The 15970-nt window shown below is 41.6% G+C and overlaps 1 protein-coding gene across 1 annotated transcript in view; it reads left to right on the top strand.

Annotated features, from left to right (window-relative positions):
- COL21A1 (collagen type XXI alpha 1 chain) overlaps positions 1-15970 on the top strand; it is a 406528-nt gene that overhangs the window by 378620 nt on the left and 11938 nt on the right. The window contains exons 23-24 of the mRNA XM_063442941.1: positions 7062-7097; positions 9604-9648. Of these exons, the coding sequence (XP_063299011.1) occupies positions 7062-7097; positions 9604-9648 (81 nt within the window). The remainder of the gene's footprint in view (positions 1-7061; positions 7098-9603; positions 9649-15970) is intronic.

The following is a 15970-nucleotide window of genomic DNA, read 5'->3' as shown; positions in this document are numbered from 1 at the left end:
AATTTTATAACATGACAGGAGGCTTCGTATTTGCTGTTTCAACGCTCAGACAACAAAACCAACGCTGTTTGTTCCGCTGGTACCTATTCTCGGAGCTACCCGAGCAATCCTAAATGGACTTTCCAACTGCGATAGATGACAATACATCGATCGATGGAGACGCCAGCTGGAGAAGTATCCCAAAAACTGAAAAAACAACGTCCGTTGACAGATCCATTGTACGTGGGGATGCAACCTGTTGCCTACCAGCTGGTCCATGAGCTGACAAGCCGCCCTATTAGCCATTTCCCTGCAGTGAAAAATTTTTGAAAGTCATATGCGGACTTAGGGCCGCGATAAGACACTGCCACCATGTCTCAACTCTTGATGTGTAAGGTTGCTCCACCGATCGTGCCAGGGTAACCCGGCAACGCGGTCTTGCAGGTAGATCTTCAATCTCAAGGAATGCGCCTAAGTCCACCACCAAATCGCAATAGAACCAAGTAGGATCTTTCGTTCCCTCCTGGCCTACCCGGTGAGATGTCTCATCCGAGAATACATTTCTAATGCACGCCAGAGTGTGGTCAAACTAGCCGTATCCTAAGTGATTCCAATATTCCAAGTGGACTGTGTAATCCTCGGATGCGGTAGGGGAAAGACTCCAAAAGGACGTCCATTCAGGGTTCCGAATTGAACTCGTGAGGAGGAATGGTGGTCGACTATTCTGGGAATAGTGAATCCCAGAAATAGTCAAAGGGATGGGAAATGCAAACCGGAGCGCAGATTTCCACCCATATATGTCCTTGTCTAAGCGTGAAAGATGTCTGTGTAGGATTCGGGGTACACCAGGTATCCCCATAAGGTCTCGTAGGTCTCCTCGACTGAGTTAAAAAGTAGGTCGGCGCAAATCCAAAAAACAAAACGGCTCCCGTGAGTGATAAATAAAGTATAGACGGAGGATCCACCATCTCCGAACCCTGTTCACCAGGTATGCGCTCTGAGGAGACGGGGCAGTCCTGCCCTCTTATCCCAAGATCGTAATGACCGGGGGGGTCAAGACAACTGGGGTTTCCGGTCTTATCCTGTGACCCCTACGTACGGTTTGCCTTCAGACCGGATAATAGGCCTTCCTTAATCTTGTTACCCGAGCAAAGCAGTGCCCGTGTGCTCCATGAAGGTCTCCGTATATCCTGACATCTCGACATGGGAGAAACTGTCTGCGCAGTTTGTACGTAATGGTCTGGATATCCAAAACAGAAAGCAATCTCTGTATTATATGGTGCAGAATATGCCAAAAAACCTGCACTCATAATACCGGAGGACCATCCGGTAGCCGTACCATCTCCAGGAGTGTGTGTAAATAACTCCCCCCGTTATACCTCCGAGTATTTCTCGCGTGTTTTATAGCGGTCCGGCTCCAGTAGATCCATCACAGGAGATAAAAGAGGGATCTAGTCTAAACATGTAATTCCTGCATGACAAGGCTGTCCTCTAGAACGAAGTTAATAGCGTGGATGTAGCTCTAATTGAATGCAGGAGGGACGCCCCTCTATGTAGACATCAATGTCTCGCACAGGCACAAGCCTGTGAGATGAACAAATGGCCGGTACTGTAGAGCGTCGAGTGTATGAGAGAGCCGCGCTCTCTACTACTGTGATCGCATATCATGAGAGCGTCCGGCTGTTAGCCTGAGTGGGCCGCCTTGTTAGTAACCAACAACAGAGTCTACATCCGTGATCGATTCTCTCTATGAGAATGGGTCCACCCAACCTGTCCTCTGAATCCAGCCCAGTATCTGGTTGAGGACGAGTGAGGGGCTGCGCCCTCTAATAACAAATCAGTATCCGGTTCTGTATGAGAGGGTTCGCCCTCTGTTCCTGAAAGTAAATATACTCGGACCTAGGTGATGGAGGGCCGCACCCTCCTGTGGTGCAAACTAGAGTCCCCAGAGATTCAGGGTGACCAAACTGTAGGGCGCACCAATTATAAATGTCAGCATAAGGCTGAGGGCAATCTGGGAAACAACGATGGAAAAACTATCAACCGACTATCCGGATCCCGTGCGCGCGCGCGGGGTCCAGGTAGACCGTTGGTAGTCCGAGGAAAGCTGGAGACGTTCTCCGCAATCCACGAGTGCCCGGGAGGTCGGAGGAGGCCAAGTCAGGCCTCACGACGACCCGAGCGAAAAGGAAAAAGAAAGTCATGAAAAAACAAAAAGCAACAATAAACGTAGATAAGAGAAATTAAACCCATTCTATCTCGGATAGAAGGCAAGCAGCAGGCCGGAAGGTAAGAAAAGTAAGTCCCACTGGACAGGGCCAGGAGCTAACCTAACGCAGGAAAAAGCTACCGAACCTATAAGGATTCCGGGAAGCAGGTACGGAGTAGCTGGTAAAGACAAGGAAAAAACACCGCTTTCTACTGGAGGAGTCCGAGTACCGGTCCTCGTCTGTGCGAAGTTTTCCTTGGAGATGTGCCGTCGCCGGTCTGGAGTAAAACCGTGGACGTGTCCGGGTTCTTCATAAGAAACTTCGCCCTTCAGGCCTGAGGTTTAGGGCCTTCACCCTTCCCACCATATTCAGGTGGCCGTATACTGGTGCCCTCTTGAACACTATGGCAATGGTGTTTTGTCTGGACACCTGCCTATCTCCATGTCACTGGTGCGCACTGGGTTTTCCACAGTGATATTACCCGTCAGCCCGTCAGAAGGCATAGGCCCAGCAGGCCAAACGAATGGACACAGAAAGGTTAGCCAAGCAAATCGTCACAGACGTAGCCGGCCATTGAAGTAGGCACCGACCCAGCAGGCTATTCAATGGGGCACAGGCATAGCAGGCCGTTCTTATGGGCACAGACACAGCAGGTCAATCTTATGGGCACAGACACAGCAGGCCAATCTTATGGGCACAGACACAGCAGGCCAATCTTATGGGCACAGACACAGCAGGCCAATCTTATGGGCACAGACACAGCAGGCCAATATTATGGGCACAGACATAGCAGGCCAATCTTATGGGCACAGACATAGCAGGCCAATCTTATGGGCACAGACATAGCAGGCCAATCTTATGGGCACAGACATAGCAGGCCAATCTTATGGGCACAGACATAGCAGGCCATTCTTATGGGCACAGACATAGCAGGCCAATCTTATGGGCACAGACATAGCAGGCCAATCTTATGGGCACAGACATAGCAGGCCAATCTTATGGGCACAGACATAGCAGGCCAATCTTATGGGCACAGACATAGCAGGCCATTCTTATGGGCACAGACATAGCAGGCCATTCTTATGGGCACAGACATAGCAGGCCGTTCTTATGGGCACAGACATAGCAGGCCGTTCTTATGGGCACAGACATAGCAGGCCGTTCTTATAGGCACAGACATAGCAGGCCGTTCTTATGGGCACAGACAAAGCAGGCCAATCAATGGGGCACAGACATAGCGGGCCAATCCATGGGTTGTGTATTACCATAATATCATTATTAACACGTATTTATATAGCGCCTTCCAATTCCGTAGCGCTTACGGTGGGTATTGAATGAGTAACGGGGACCTCTGAGTTCGGGTAGAGGTCCCTAAAAATTGTAGATCCACAGGGCATCTTGTGACATAGGACTCTTAGACAATCAACCCTTTTAGACAGCGTAATGCCATGTGAATAGCCTGGACCGGGACTGGCAGTCCCTAAATGCCCAGCAGGAAAATAGTGGTATTCCAGCTGTATCGGGTATAAGCGGAAATTGTTCCAGTTACCATCATGTCCATGAGTGTAAGATTCACTGAACAATACTCACCTTAAACTGTGAGTTGGTATGCACTTGCTCACAGATCCGTTTGAAATTTCTTAGCATCTTATGGATTACCATCACCATACCACCTGAAGGGTACTGTAACCATGGACTCTTCCAGGAGTAGGATTAAACAATAGCCAACTCAATGACTCTCCCCAAGAACCCGATAAAATTGTATATTATCAGCGTAGACTGATCTCCCCTACCAGTTAGAGTCAGAGCCGGGTCTGGTAACATATATATGCCATGGACAGAGAAACCCTACGAGAGTAGTCTCATCTGAGGCCTCAAAGGTGGGCCAGAAAAATAAATACTGAGAAGCACATGAATCCTAGAATTAGCTGGCGCTGAATACGCCCTGTACAGAGCCTGTATAACAGTTCCAATATACCCGTAACACACAGTAAGCTGTGATATATCCTGATAGCAGAACTCGCAGTAATGACTGTCTGGGTAAAATCTGACGCAGGGTCAAGGAAAATATATAACTGCCTGATATGGGCACCTGAAAATTGCCCCAATAGAAAGAAGTAGTGATTAATGTAAAAAATGGTGACTGGGTGCTTTAAACACAAAGGAAGAGCAAGTACATAAAAAACGAAAACACACTATAAGAAAAAAAGAAAGTCTAAGCTGTAAACCTAGACAGCCAAGTATGAGGATATATACATAGATGTGTACTAAAAGGCAAGGTTGAGAGTCTACTAAGTTTTATTTATTGCAGGTATAAACAACAAAACCGAATGCCTTTGAGGCAGGATAGAACGCAAAGTCAGGCAGCAGCCCGACTTCCATTAGGGCAACAAACCAGAAGGCAGATCTCCATAGAAGCATGCACAGCCGGGGGGGGGGGGGGTCGCGATCTAAGCGCCCCCTCCTCCACCGGTCGGACACACGCGGTGCGGAGGCGGCCGCGACATGGGGCCAAGTGAGGAAGAAGATCCGGCCGTCGGGTACTCGCGCTCGATCACGAGTGCCCCAGGGACCGGCCTGAAAGGCACGGGACTGTCGGAGGAGACTCCGCGGTCTCGGAGCCCAGGGGGTCAGAGGCGGTAAGCCCACATCTGAGGGAAGGCAAAGCCCGGGAGGTCGGAGGGGGTGAGACAGTCAGCCCCCAGCCGACCGCGGGGGGAAACTACAGCCCGCCAAGCGGGGCAGAGGCAACAGGGGATACGCAAATATAGTATCTGGGGGGTAGCAGAGGGGGAGAAACACGGGTACAGAAAGGGTGAAAAAGCCCACCAAGACCCCCGAATCCATGCACAAACATATAAGGAATATATATATATAATAGAAGCCATAGATAGCTGACAAAACGAATACAAAGATGGCTATCAGATAAGAATGCAGGCAGATGATAATAGGGCATCTGCCATGAAAGGACAAGAACACCTTACAGAGAGGCATGCTATGTAGGAATAAGGCTACAGAAAAAATTATAAGCTCCCAGATAGATAAATTCAAATTACAGCAATAAACAAATAAATCCCAAGGCCACCCACTAATATTAGCAGGAGGCAGTGGTACTCTGACCTGTACTGATGCGGAGCAGCAAAGAAAGAGGAAATGATGCATGAGGAGGGGAGTTTTATAGTACCTGACTTTTTTCTGATTGGTTGTTTTTCTGTGCTGCTGTGGAGTTCTAGTAAAGAGAGACTTAAGCAAATACGAAGCCTCCTGTCATGTTATAAAATTATGTTAAACGTGGTGTTTGTAAACCAAGGTCCCACTGTATATAATAAATACATTTTGATTCTGATTGGCTTGGAATTGTGTTGTATTTAATTCAAAATACAAATAATTGATAAGATACCAAACGTAATGCAAATGTGGTATTAAAATAAGTTATCATAAAATTGCATATATTTCATTCAAAGTACAAATATTGATAAGATAACATATTATAACATGTTAACATTATTATATTACACATAATTGGTATTGAAATAAGTCTTCATTGTATATCAGGTCATTTATTAATTGCAAACCAAGACATAAACACAGAACACATTGCTCACTCAGTGTGAGAAATGGTTTTCCTTACAGAAATTAGACACCAATTATATAATAAAGCTGCCATTTGTTAAGTTATCCAACAAAAATATATGTGATAACCACAAAAAATAAGGATTTGAAATCAAAATAAATAGCAAAGTTGAGTGCTATCATGCAAAAAATGACTTGACCAGTGTATAGTCGCCATATGGGCAGTCGGAACCTTGGACAAAACCCCCCACATACCTTCCCAAATAAAACAGTGACACTAGGGTATATGGGTCAAATTGTCCACAGATTTTATTAAATAATTCTTATATACATATATATATATATATATATATATATATATATATATATATATATATATGTGTATATATATATATATATAACATTCTTCCAACATAATTTCAACATGAACATAACTTAAAGTGCCAAACATAATTAACCATGGCAGGGGTATACCCGGATACCCCTACCCACACCAAACATAATTTAACCATGGCAGGGGTATACCCGGATACCCCTACCCCACCAGGTTCTGAGCCACCGACAGGACTCGAAACCTACCAACTTACCAATCACCACAATTTTTCCATTTCCATCAATCTTCCTAATGGGGAGCCTATTTCCTCTCCTTCAGCTCCCTATCCCGCCGCTGTGACAAAACAGGATAACCCACTTAACCAACAAAATCCCAGGGAGGGTGGGTGGGACAAACTCAGCCAGGTAGGTAATTAAAAGTGACTGATTCCAAAATGGCTGCTTATTTAAATAGCCAAACCCCTTACCCACAACCCACCAGTCCAAGCCACTTCCTCCTAAGCCCGCCTCTTAACCCCTGTCAAGGCCCTTTTCCGCTAAGCTGTGCTTTGGCTACATGGGGCTACATGTTGATTATCCTTTTCGTTTATGTGAGCCTGTCCAAATAGAGCTTCAATTTGAGATTAGAGTCCTAGAGTAAGCAATGTGCCCATAGCTGAGTTCAAATATATATGCATATTAGAAAACAAGACTAAAATATCAATATATTCATCTAAAAATATTATGACATTATAACATAGCTGTCCCAAGATCTAGAATGCACATCTATATGTATGCACCGCCGTAAATGCAAATTGTCATTCTAACATCATTACTGGATGCTTAATTGAATACAAAGTAAAAATAAAATGAAAAAGGTTTTTTAAATAAAATTAGATTTTGCAAGCCATTTACTTAATGGAAGGCAGCACACTTAAATATCTGACAAAAATATTTGTTCTCATTAAACTATTTTATTTTTGTCAGGGTGATAAAGGAAGTTCGGGTGAAAGAGGTTTTCAGGTATGCTATCCAGATTAAATTTGGAAATTATAGAAACATGTTGACTGTGCTTTGTATCTATTTAATCTATATTATTTTATTTTATTTTATTTTAAAGGAACACTGCAGGTATTGAGTTGTGGCAACTGACATTTAATGTGAATAAGTGCAAGATAATGCATCTTGGATGTAAAAACCCAAGGGCAGAGTACAGAATATTTGATAGAGTCCTAACCTCAACATCTGAGGAAAGGGATTTAGGGGTAATTATTTCTCATGACTTAAAGGTAGGCAGACAATGTAATAGAGCAGCAGGAAATGCTAGCAGAATGCTTGGTTGTATAGGGAGAGGTATTAGCAGTAGAAAGAGGGAAGTGCTCATGCCATTGAACACTGGTGAGATCTCACTTGGAGTATTGTACGCAGTACTGGAGACCATATCTTTAGAGAGAGTTCAGAGGAAGGCTACTAAACTGGTTCATGGATTGCAGGATAAAACTTACCAGGAAAGGTTAAAGGAACTTAACATGTATAGCTTGGAGGAAAGACGGGACATGGGGGATATGATAGAAACATTTAAATACATAAAGGGAATCAACACAGTAAATGAGGAGACTTTATTTAAAAGAGGAAAAACTACCACAACAAGAGGACATAGTCTTAAAATAGAGGGGCAAAAGTTTAAAAATAATATCAGGAAGTATTACTTTACTGAAAGGGTAGTGGATGCATGGAGTAGCCTTCCAGCTTAAGTGGTAGAGGTTAACATAGTAAAGGAGTTTAAGCATGTGTGGGATATGCATAAGGCTATCCTAACTATAAGATAAGGCCAGGGACTAATGAAAGTATTTTAAAAAAATTGGGCAGACTAGATGGGCCGAATGGTGCTTATCTGCCGTCACATTCTATGTTTCTAAGTACCATAACCAGTATAGTGTGCTGTAAAGTTTAAGAAGCCAAATTCTAGCACTCCCAATGCAACTAGTCTGTTTGGTAATGGTTTATCTTTTTACTTGTGGTTTGCCAGGACATAGTCTTAGCCTCCACAAGAGCTAGCAGCTTTGAGCTAAACCTGGAGTTGGAGGGCTTAGCTCATTAGAGCAGTCAGCTGACACTGTCAGTCAGTAAGCTGGCCCTGCTCGACAAGGTTTAGCTCAGTAGAGCTAATGGAAGCTTATTGCGGGACCTTCTAGCCCTCTATGAATAAAGTTACTGCTTAAAGTGACTTGCTTAAAAGTCACACAAAGAAAGTAGTTATAAAAAGGTCATTGGAAATGCAAGGAAATCACTTTGAATATATTCACATGTTTATTTTTGCTGATTGTGTGCTAGGAAAAATATTATACAAAGAAAACATTAAAATATGTTTTTCTCCCTGGATCAATTATTTACCAGGAGTTTATAACAGTTATAACAATTTATGACAGTGGAAAACATTCAAGAAGGTTTAAGGTTGACATGTTGCTGCCCTGAGTAGGAAGGAAATAAAAAAATAATTATAGGAAATGGGTAGACCAGGTGGGCCAATTGGCTTTCATCTGTTATCATAATCTAACTTTCCATGTTTCCATTATTGAAAAATACTGAATGGAGATGAATTGAAAATGGGATTGCAAAATGATGGCTAAGAAAAACACTTGATCATCTATTTTTCTATATTTTGGAATTCTCTTGAATCACTTATCAGTTCACGAGAATTCCATGCATAATGAGTAGATCATTGTGTAAAATAATTATTTAACCGTCTATGCAAACAATATCTATAAATGATTTATATATCAGCAAGGGCAGCTTATGTGTTGTCTACATAAGTGACGTGTATATCTCAAAATAAATTCTTATGACTTAAACATTAGGCATTTTATGTTTGGGAAGCACCTTTCACGGAATATGGCATTTGCGTTTACTTACCTTTTCTTGCTCGCAGTGCAGGTTTCTTCACTGCCACCTCACCTCCTTGGCTGAGATCATCAATACTGATGATCATAGCTAATCCAATATTTAGCATATATATTTAGCAATATAGCATTATGAGGCTAGAGTGCATGGATGGCAATCAAGAGATCTCTAACAGACCATCTGAGTGAAATAGCCGAATTGTACTCAGCTATTTCAGAGGTTGCGCCTCTAGTATCAGTCAGAATGAAAGCCCGTAGAGGTATTTAAACCCTGCAATGTAAATATGGCAATGTTTTTCATTGCTGGATTAGGCAGACAGGAACATGGCACCCATATCACTTTATTGAGATGAAGTGGACTGGATGCCTGCAGTGTCCCTTTAACTGTATAAAGTATGCAGTAACCATGAAAAATATTTGTGCTATTATATACACCAGCACTGCGGAATGTGTCGGCACTTTATAGATGCCAGTAATAAACAAATATAACAATGGTTTATGCATTCTAAGATTGTATTATCAGAATACTCTTTAACTGTTCTGCCATTACTAATTTCAGTAATGAGTTTTTCATTTAGAATAAATTAAATTGATACAATGTTTTATTGAGCCCTGCATTTTATTTATAGGGTCAGAAAGGGGATCGTGGATCTTTAGGTGTTCCTGGATTAAAGGTATGAATATTTGTTTTCAACATTTTGTATATAATATATGCAAATAGCATAAATAATACTTATGGTATTATACTTTTTCAAACTTTACATTTGGTAATAACACTCAGACTTTTAACAAGGAATCTATAATTTGAAATCATTTTTTTAATAGTCAATCTGATTTCAATTTGTCCATGAAAGTGTTTTCTTACATTCTTATGTTATAAAAATGTTATATAGTTGTCAGTATATTTTGACCAGTAAATAAGGCCCTGTGAAGGCAAAAACTATTAAAATAATATTCCCAACATGGACATCATCAATTCCAAAAAAGCAAACCTGAAGGCTTATATAGAGAAGTGTAGGGGTAACACAGAACATGCATTTTGTGAGGAACAGCGGGCTATAGAAAGAAAATTGGAAGGATTATAGTTTGAGATATATATATATTGCTGCTCTGGAAATAAAATAAAAAATAGTAAACTGGCTTTTATTTTATATGTCAAAATTTAAAATACACCTGATTAAATGAATACTATTGATAACCAGTTATTAAAGTCTATTAAATAGACACTCTGGTGACCATAACAACTTCATCAAAATTAAGTTGTTATGGTGCCAGAAGGCCCCAGATGCACTCTTACTTTAAGGAGTTAAACCTTTCTCAAACAGTTTAACCCCGGCGTGTGTAACCAGCACCGATCTGCAGGTTCCCAGAACTGAATCTCAGTTTCAGGTTGCGCTAAACACCAGCAGGCAAGGGCCCTGCTGATTGGCTTTGAGCAGACAGCTGATGTTTTAAGCCAATCAGCAGCTCCCATTGGTGAAAAAGAAACACTTTTTTTAGTGGTTAGATATAAAGAGTGAATAGTAAAAATAATTTAATAAAGGAACTTAATGCATTAAATAACTGGCTATCAAAAGTGTTAATTCAATCAAGTGTATTTTATATTTAAAAAAATGTATTGTAAATTTTAACAAATACAAAAAATACAAACATAATACATTTGCCAACATTACAATGCTTGTTAATCTTGACTGTTATGTATAATGCAAACATTCATAGACTTAGACAAAAGCAAGCCATCATAAAACTTATTGAATTGGTTTAAATTATATCCATAGCAAATTTATAAAAAATATTCTCATTAGTACATAAGGGACTCATTAAAGTTGCCTTTCCACATTATTGATAAAATCGGTATAGAGATGCTAAACATTTGAATTGTTGTACTTAATACATTAAATTGGCTGATAAGAGGAATTAAAGATTGTTTCCAATATCTACCAATTAATATCTTTACTGCTTTTAGACAGTAAATAAAATAGCTATTTTCTGACAAGGGGAATATCCCCTAAACCATTTATAGCGTTGTAGACCAACTTCAAGAATTCAGCAATATGTGTACAGCTCCACCAGATATGTATCATGGAGCCTGCCTTTTCATGACATCGCCAACACATTGGTGAATTCAATGGGGATATCTTTACCAACTGTATTGGAACCAGATACCATATCTATTTTCACTTGAGTTTCTAAGATATCGAGACAGCGAATTGTCTTCTTCAATTTAAAAAAAAATGTATGCTAATCAATGCTATATATATATATATATATATATATATATATACACAGATGAAAGCTTGGCACTCTCCTCCACAAAAATATATCTATATGTTACATGCCTGGGTGCAAATTGCTGGCGTCTAATATATAAACAAAAAATAAAAAATCAAGATGCACTCACAGGTCTTCGTGTATTTGTAGAAAAACTGGTGCTTTATTAATTCATTTGTATTGTACAAAAATCAATCGACGTTTCGACCCTGCCGGGTCTTTTTCAAGATCATTGAATACATAACAATAAAGTGTTAATATATTAAATACAAATCTAAGTGAATATGCACTTACCCAATGGCGAAGTGAAGTGGAGTGTGTCTGCCCGTTAGAACCCGGAAGTGATTGGAAGTCGCACAGAACGTCACGTGATCGGGACGTCGGGCGGGGAAAAGTGGTTACCGTGGCAACAGTACACAGAAAAGAAAATCACATACCGAGAACAAGTGAATCGCTATAGGAGAAAAGTGGGTAGTGTAAACTACAAGTGGAGTGTAAATAACCAAGATGCCAGAGAAGAGATCGAGTGAGCAAGCAGCCAATGCTGTGAAATGACATGTGGGGTCCTAATAACACACAAGTGAACAAAGTGTAGCTCTAGAATTAACAACTTTCACAGTTTTACCACAAAAAATAATTCTCATTAACTTGTTTGTCTCATCTAATGTTAACCCCTTAAGGACAGATGACGGATATATTCCGTCATGATTCCCTTTTATTCCAGAAGTTGTGTCCTTAAGGGGTTAATTTGTGTTCCTTTTGGAAACTCTAATTTTGTAAATAATTACATTACTATCCCTGGGTGCCCCTGGTTTGACACTTTCCATGTATGTGAATAGAACCGAACGCTAGCTCCCTGGTCGGTGTTCACATGAACCAAACCCACAGAAAGTCCTAAGCGGTACTTAGCCGCCAATGTTATGGAACTGTTTTCGGCATAAGGTGACCATGCGGTTCCCGGACAAATTAGTCCGGGGCTCTGAACCACTTTTAAATCTGCCAGTAGAGTGCTTTTTGAGAGAAGGTGACTGAGACTAAGGGGAACAAATACTACCTGAAAGCCAGATGGAGCACCTCATATTGCGGCCGCAGCAGCTTCCGAAAGTTGATCGCCAAAAGCTCAAAACACCCTGGAACTAGTGTGGCTGGTCAGAACGTTAACATGGTGGCGTTTCCCCTACACTGTATGGATCTGAGCGCTATTTCTAAAACCTGGGCTCTCAGATCAGGGCTATTTGGGGATGTATAATATGTGGGATTGTTTTATGTTTTTATTATGTTTTGGGGTACTTTTATGTTTTTAAATTTTGTGTTTGCTTTTCTGTTCCTGGGAGATAATTAGCTTACCGCAGTATTTAACACAATTATCTCCCAGGCCAAGAGATTACTGGGAAGGGCTTGTGTTGAATACAATGGAGATTCCCTGCTGGGGTCTGTGCATAAAAGGCAAAGTTTGGCTCATTAAAATCAGTTGTACTCCCAGAACTATGTGACGTCTAGTTACTGGAAGGAGAAAGGGCTAATCACTTTGTTCCAGCTCGTGGAGGATTCAGCTGGAAAGTCCTTGTACAAAATAACTTAACACAAAAAAGTGCAAGTGACACAAGAGATATGAATAAGAGTGACTTCCCCAGTGTCTAAAACCACTCTAAAAACACACATTAAAATGATACAAACAAAGATGAAGATAGGGGGCGCATGTATAAGTGCAATAAGAAAATAAACAATACTTATTCACACTTGATCATTGTGGCGAAGCCAACCTCGCCACTGTGAACTGGAGGAGCCTGGTTGCCCGCCTGCTGCCTTTAGATTATGGACCGGCAGCTAAAGGGTTAATTTTGCTGTGCAGGAGGATTTATTTCTCCCTCTCTGCACAGCCGTTCGGTAGATTCTATCTACCGAACAAACAGCCGTTTATCAGCTTCCCCAGAGCCGTGGGAAGCCGGCCGGCGCCATTAATTGGCCACCCAGGAGCTGGAGTGTGCTGCCAATTTACCTCCCTGAAGCTGCGGTTAACCGCAGCTTAATTGATTGTTACTGGGTGGCCACTGTTACACTTAGCGGCCGCTAGGTGGCGGCTTTCTGGAGCTCCCCGGGCAGCCAGCGCTTTTCTGCCCGGCTTTCATGCACCAAAATCGGACACTTTTACATGCAGGCACCGGTGAACCTCCAGCCCCTGGTTCTAATTCGTATGGATTTGGTGAATGCATGGAAATTCGGTAGTTTGTTTTATGTGAATGTTTTAACCCAGATAGCAATGCCATGGAGCCTGTTCGTATAATTAAAGACTTTAGCTCCATGGCAATTAAACTGTATTCATGTGGTCTGAGTGCCATTCACCTAATAATGTGCACTCAGACCTGAGCTATCTGGGGATATGTTACATGTCTGTGTTTTATGTATAAAATGTGTCTTTATGTATTTTAAAGTGATAGTCTGTCTTTGTATCACCACGTGTATAAGGGAGTCTTGCCTTTGTCCTGGGAGATAATTGAATTACTTCTCTAATTATCTCCAGGACAGAGAGGAGGAAGCCAGGATGCATTGTGGGAAAGTATTGTGGCTGTATGTACTAAAGTGATACATGTCTGTCTGTTGTTTCAGTCTCCCATTTGGTCCCTTAGGGGAGTGTCCACCAGGTGGGAGACCTGCATAAATACTGGGCAGGTAGCCCTCAGTAAAACCAGATTCTGCTTGACCCTCAAACCGATGTGTCGTCTCGTTTTTGGGGGAATTGGATTGTATGCTGACTGCCAGGAGTGTAAGCGGATTGTATGCTTTTCCTGTTCGGCTGATTCCAGGGTTCGTGTGTTTTCCAGTTCGGAAGTTGGTGAATTCGTACAGTTTGGAGTTCGGGAGATTGGTGCTTGCAGTAGCTGCTGGTCTATGGAAAAGGGGATTATCGCCTAAACAATTGTTATCCCCTTCTGAGCGAAACGGTCCGTTACAATCATCAATTAGAGTGGATTCCACCTGAGTGAAAAAACGATATATAGCATAATACTGTTTTATGTACAAGATTGAGAATAGGTGTCAATTTCACAGTCACACTTTGCAGAGCCAGATAAAGTAGGCTCTGACTTTTAAGGCTTTTCAAAATCCTTTTTGGTATTTTCTCCTCTCCTCCACTTCTTAGGATACTACCGGTGGTGCCAAGAATCATCAGGATAATAACGCAAGTATAGAGTGGGGATATTAAAAAACTTTAATAAAATGAAGAGTAATAAAATAGGGATATTAAGTACATACAAGGATAAAATGGATAGTCCAAATTAGCAGCACTGACGCATTTCGACCCGTCTGGTCTCTCAAAGTGCATATCTTCCTTCTCTGTTTCCTGATTCTTATACCCGGCCGGCGTTTCAATCTGGCGCCCTTAGTTCACGTCACCGTCCTTTTCCCTCAACTTCCTGTTTACGTCCATACGGAATTATGTATATCCACCTCTGTTCATAATTGCTTGCGTCTGACGTGATCAGTTCCGCCTAGTATCGGATGTAACTCAGCTGTGTTCTGTACGTAGGTTTCGCCATATTTGTGTCGCGATTCGGGAAACACACTAACAGGTCACAGGAAGGGTGCAATACCGGTCCTTAGAATGGCTGGGTTAAGCACACTAAGAATAGTCAGGAGACAAGCCAAGTAAAGGGAGCCAGAAAACAGGAGAGCGAGAAACAAGCCGAGGTCAAAGGAGTGGAGAATACAGGAATATCGGAAAAACAAGCCAAATAATCGGTAACCAGAGAGAAACACGAGCAAACTGCAATACAGGTATCACAAGACCACAACAGGGCACTGAGAGACAGGAAAGGTAAGTATATAAATCATGTGCCTAATTTTGATTGGATAACTTCCAATCAGAATTAACAAAACCACGTAGGAGATATTTACACCTCCCACTGTGATTATGGTACTGCGTCTTTAATGCCGGGTCACGTGACTGACCCCGGCGTTCGCATAAATGCTCGGGGTCCCAGCGTGAAGCGTTATACATGCTGCCGCTGGGAGGCGAGGAGGAGGACGGAACTTGCTGACAGGTCTTAAACTGGGTATATCACATAGAAAGTCCTGGCAATAACACTTTCCACTTTCTAACTGTTTGGAACTTATCCGCTTAAGGACACATGACATTTGTGACATGTCATGATTCCCTTTTATTCCAGAAGTTTGGGCCTTAAGGGGTTAAATAGAGCATTATTCTATAAATAAAAATTGTATCTAAACAATATACATCATGTAACTGGTTATAAATTTCCATATACCTTATTTCAAATCACCATATTACAGGAACACTATACTCACCTAAATTACTTTAGCTACATAAAGCAGTTTTAGTGTATAGATCATTCCCCTGCAATTTCACTGCTCAATTTACTGTAATTTAGGAGTTAAATCACTTTGTTTCTGTTTATGCAGCCCTAGTCACACCTCCCCTGGCTATGATTGACAGAGCCTGCATGAAAAAAAAACTGGTTTCACTTTCAAACAGATGTAATTTACCTTAAATAATTGTATCTCAATCTCTAAATTGAACTTTAATCAGACACAGGAGGCTCTTGCAGGGTCTAGCAAGCTATTAACATAGCAGGGGATAAGAAAATCTTAATTAAACAGAACTTGAAATAAAGAAAGCCTAAATAGGGCTCTCTTTACAGGAAGTGTTTATGGAAGGCTGTGCAAGTCACATGCAGGGAGGTGTGACTAGGGTTCATAAACAAAGGG

Source organism: Pelobates fuscus, chromosome 2, assembly GCF_036172605.1.
Source record: "Pelobates fuscus isolate aPelFus1 chromosome 2, aPelFus1.pri, whole genome shotgun sequence".
In the NCBI taxonomy this organism is placed as follows: Eukaryota; Metazoa; Chordata; class Amphibia; order Anura; family Pelobatidae; genus Pelobates; species Pelobates fuscus.
Note: the sequence above shows the minus strand (reverse complement) of the source record. Positions and strands in the feature narration are given on the sequence as shown.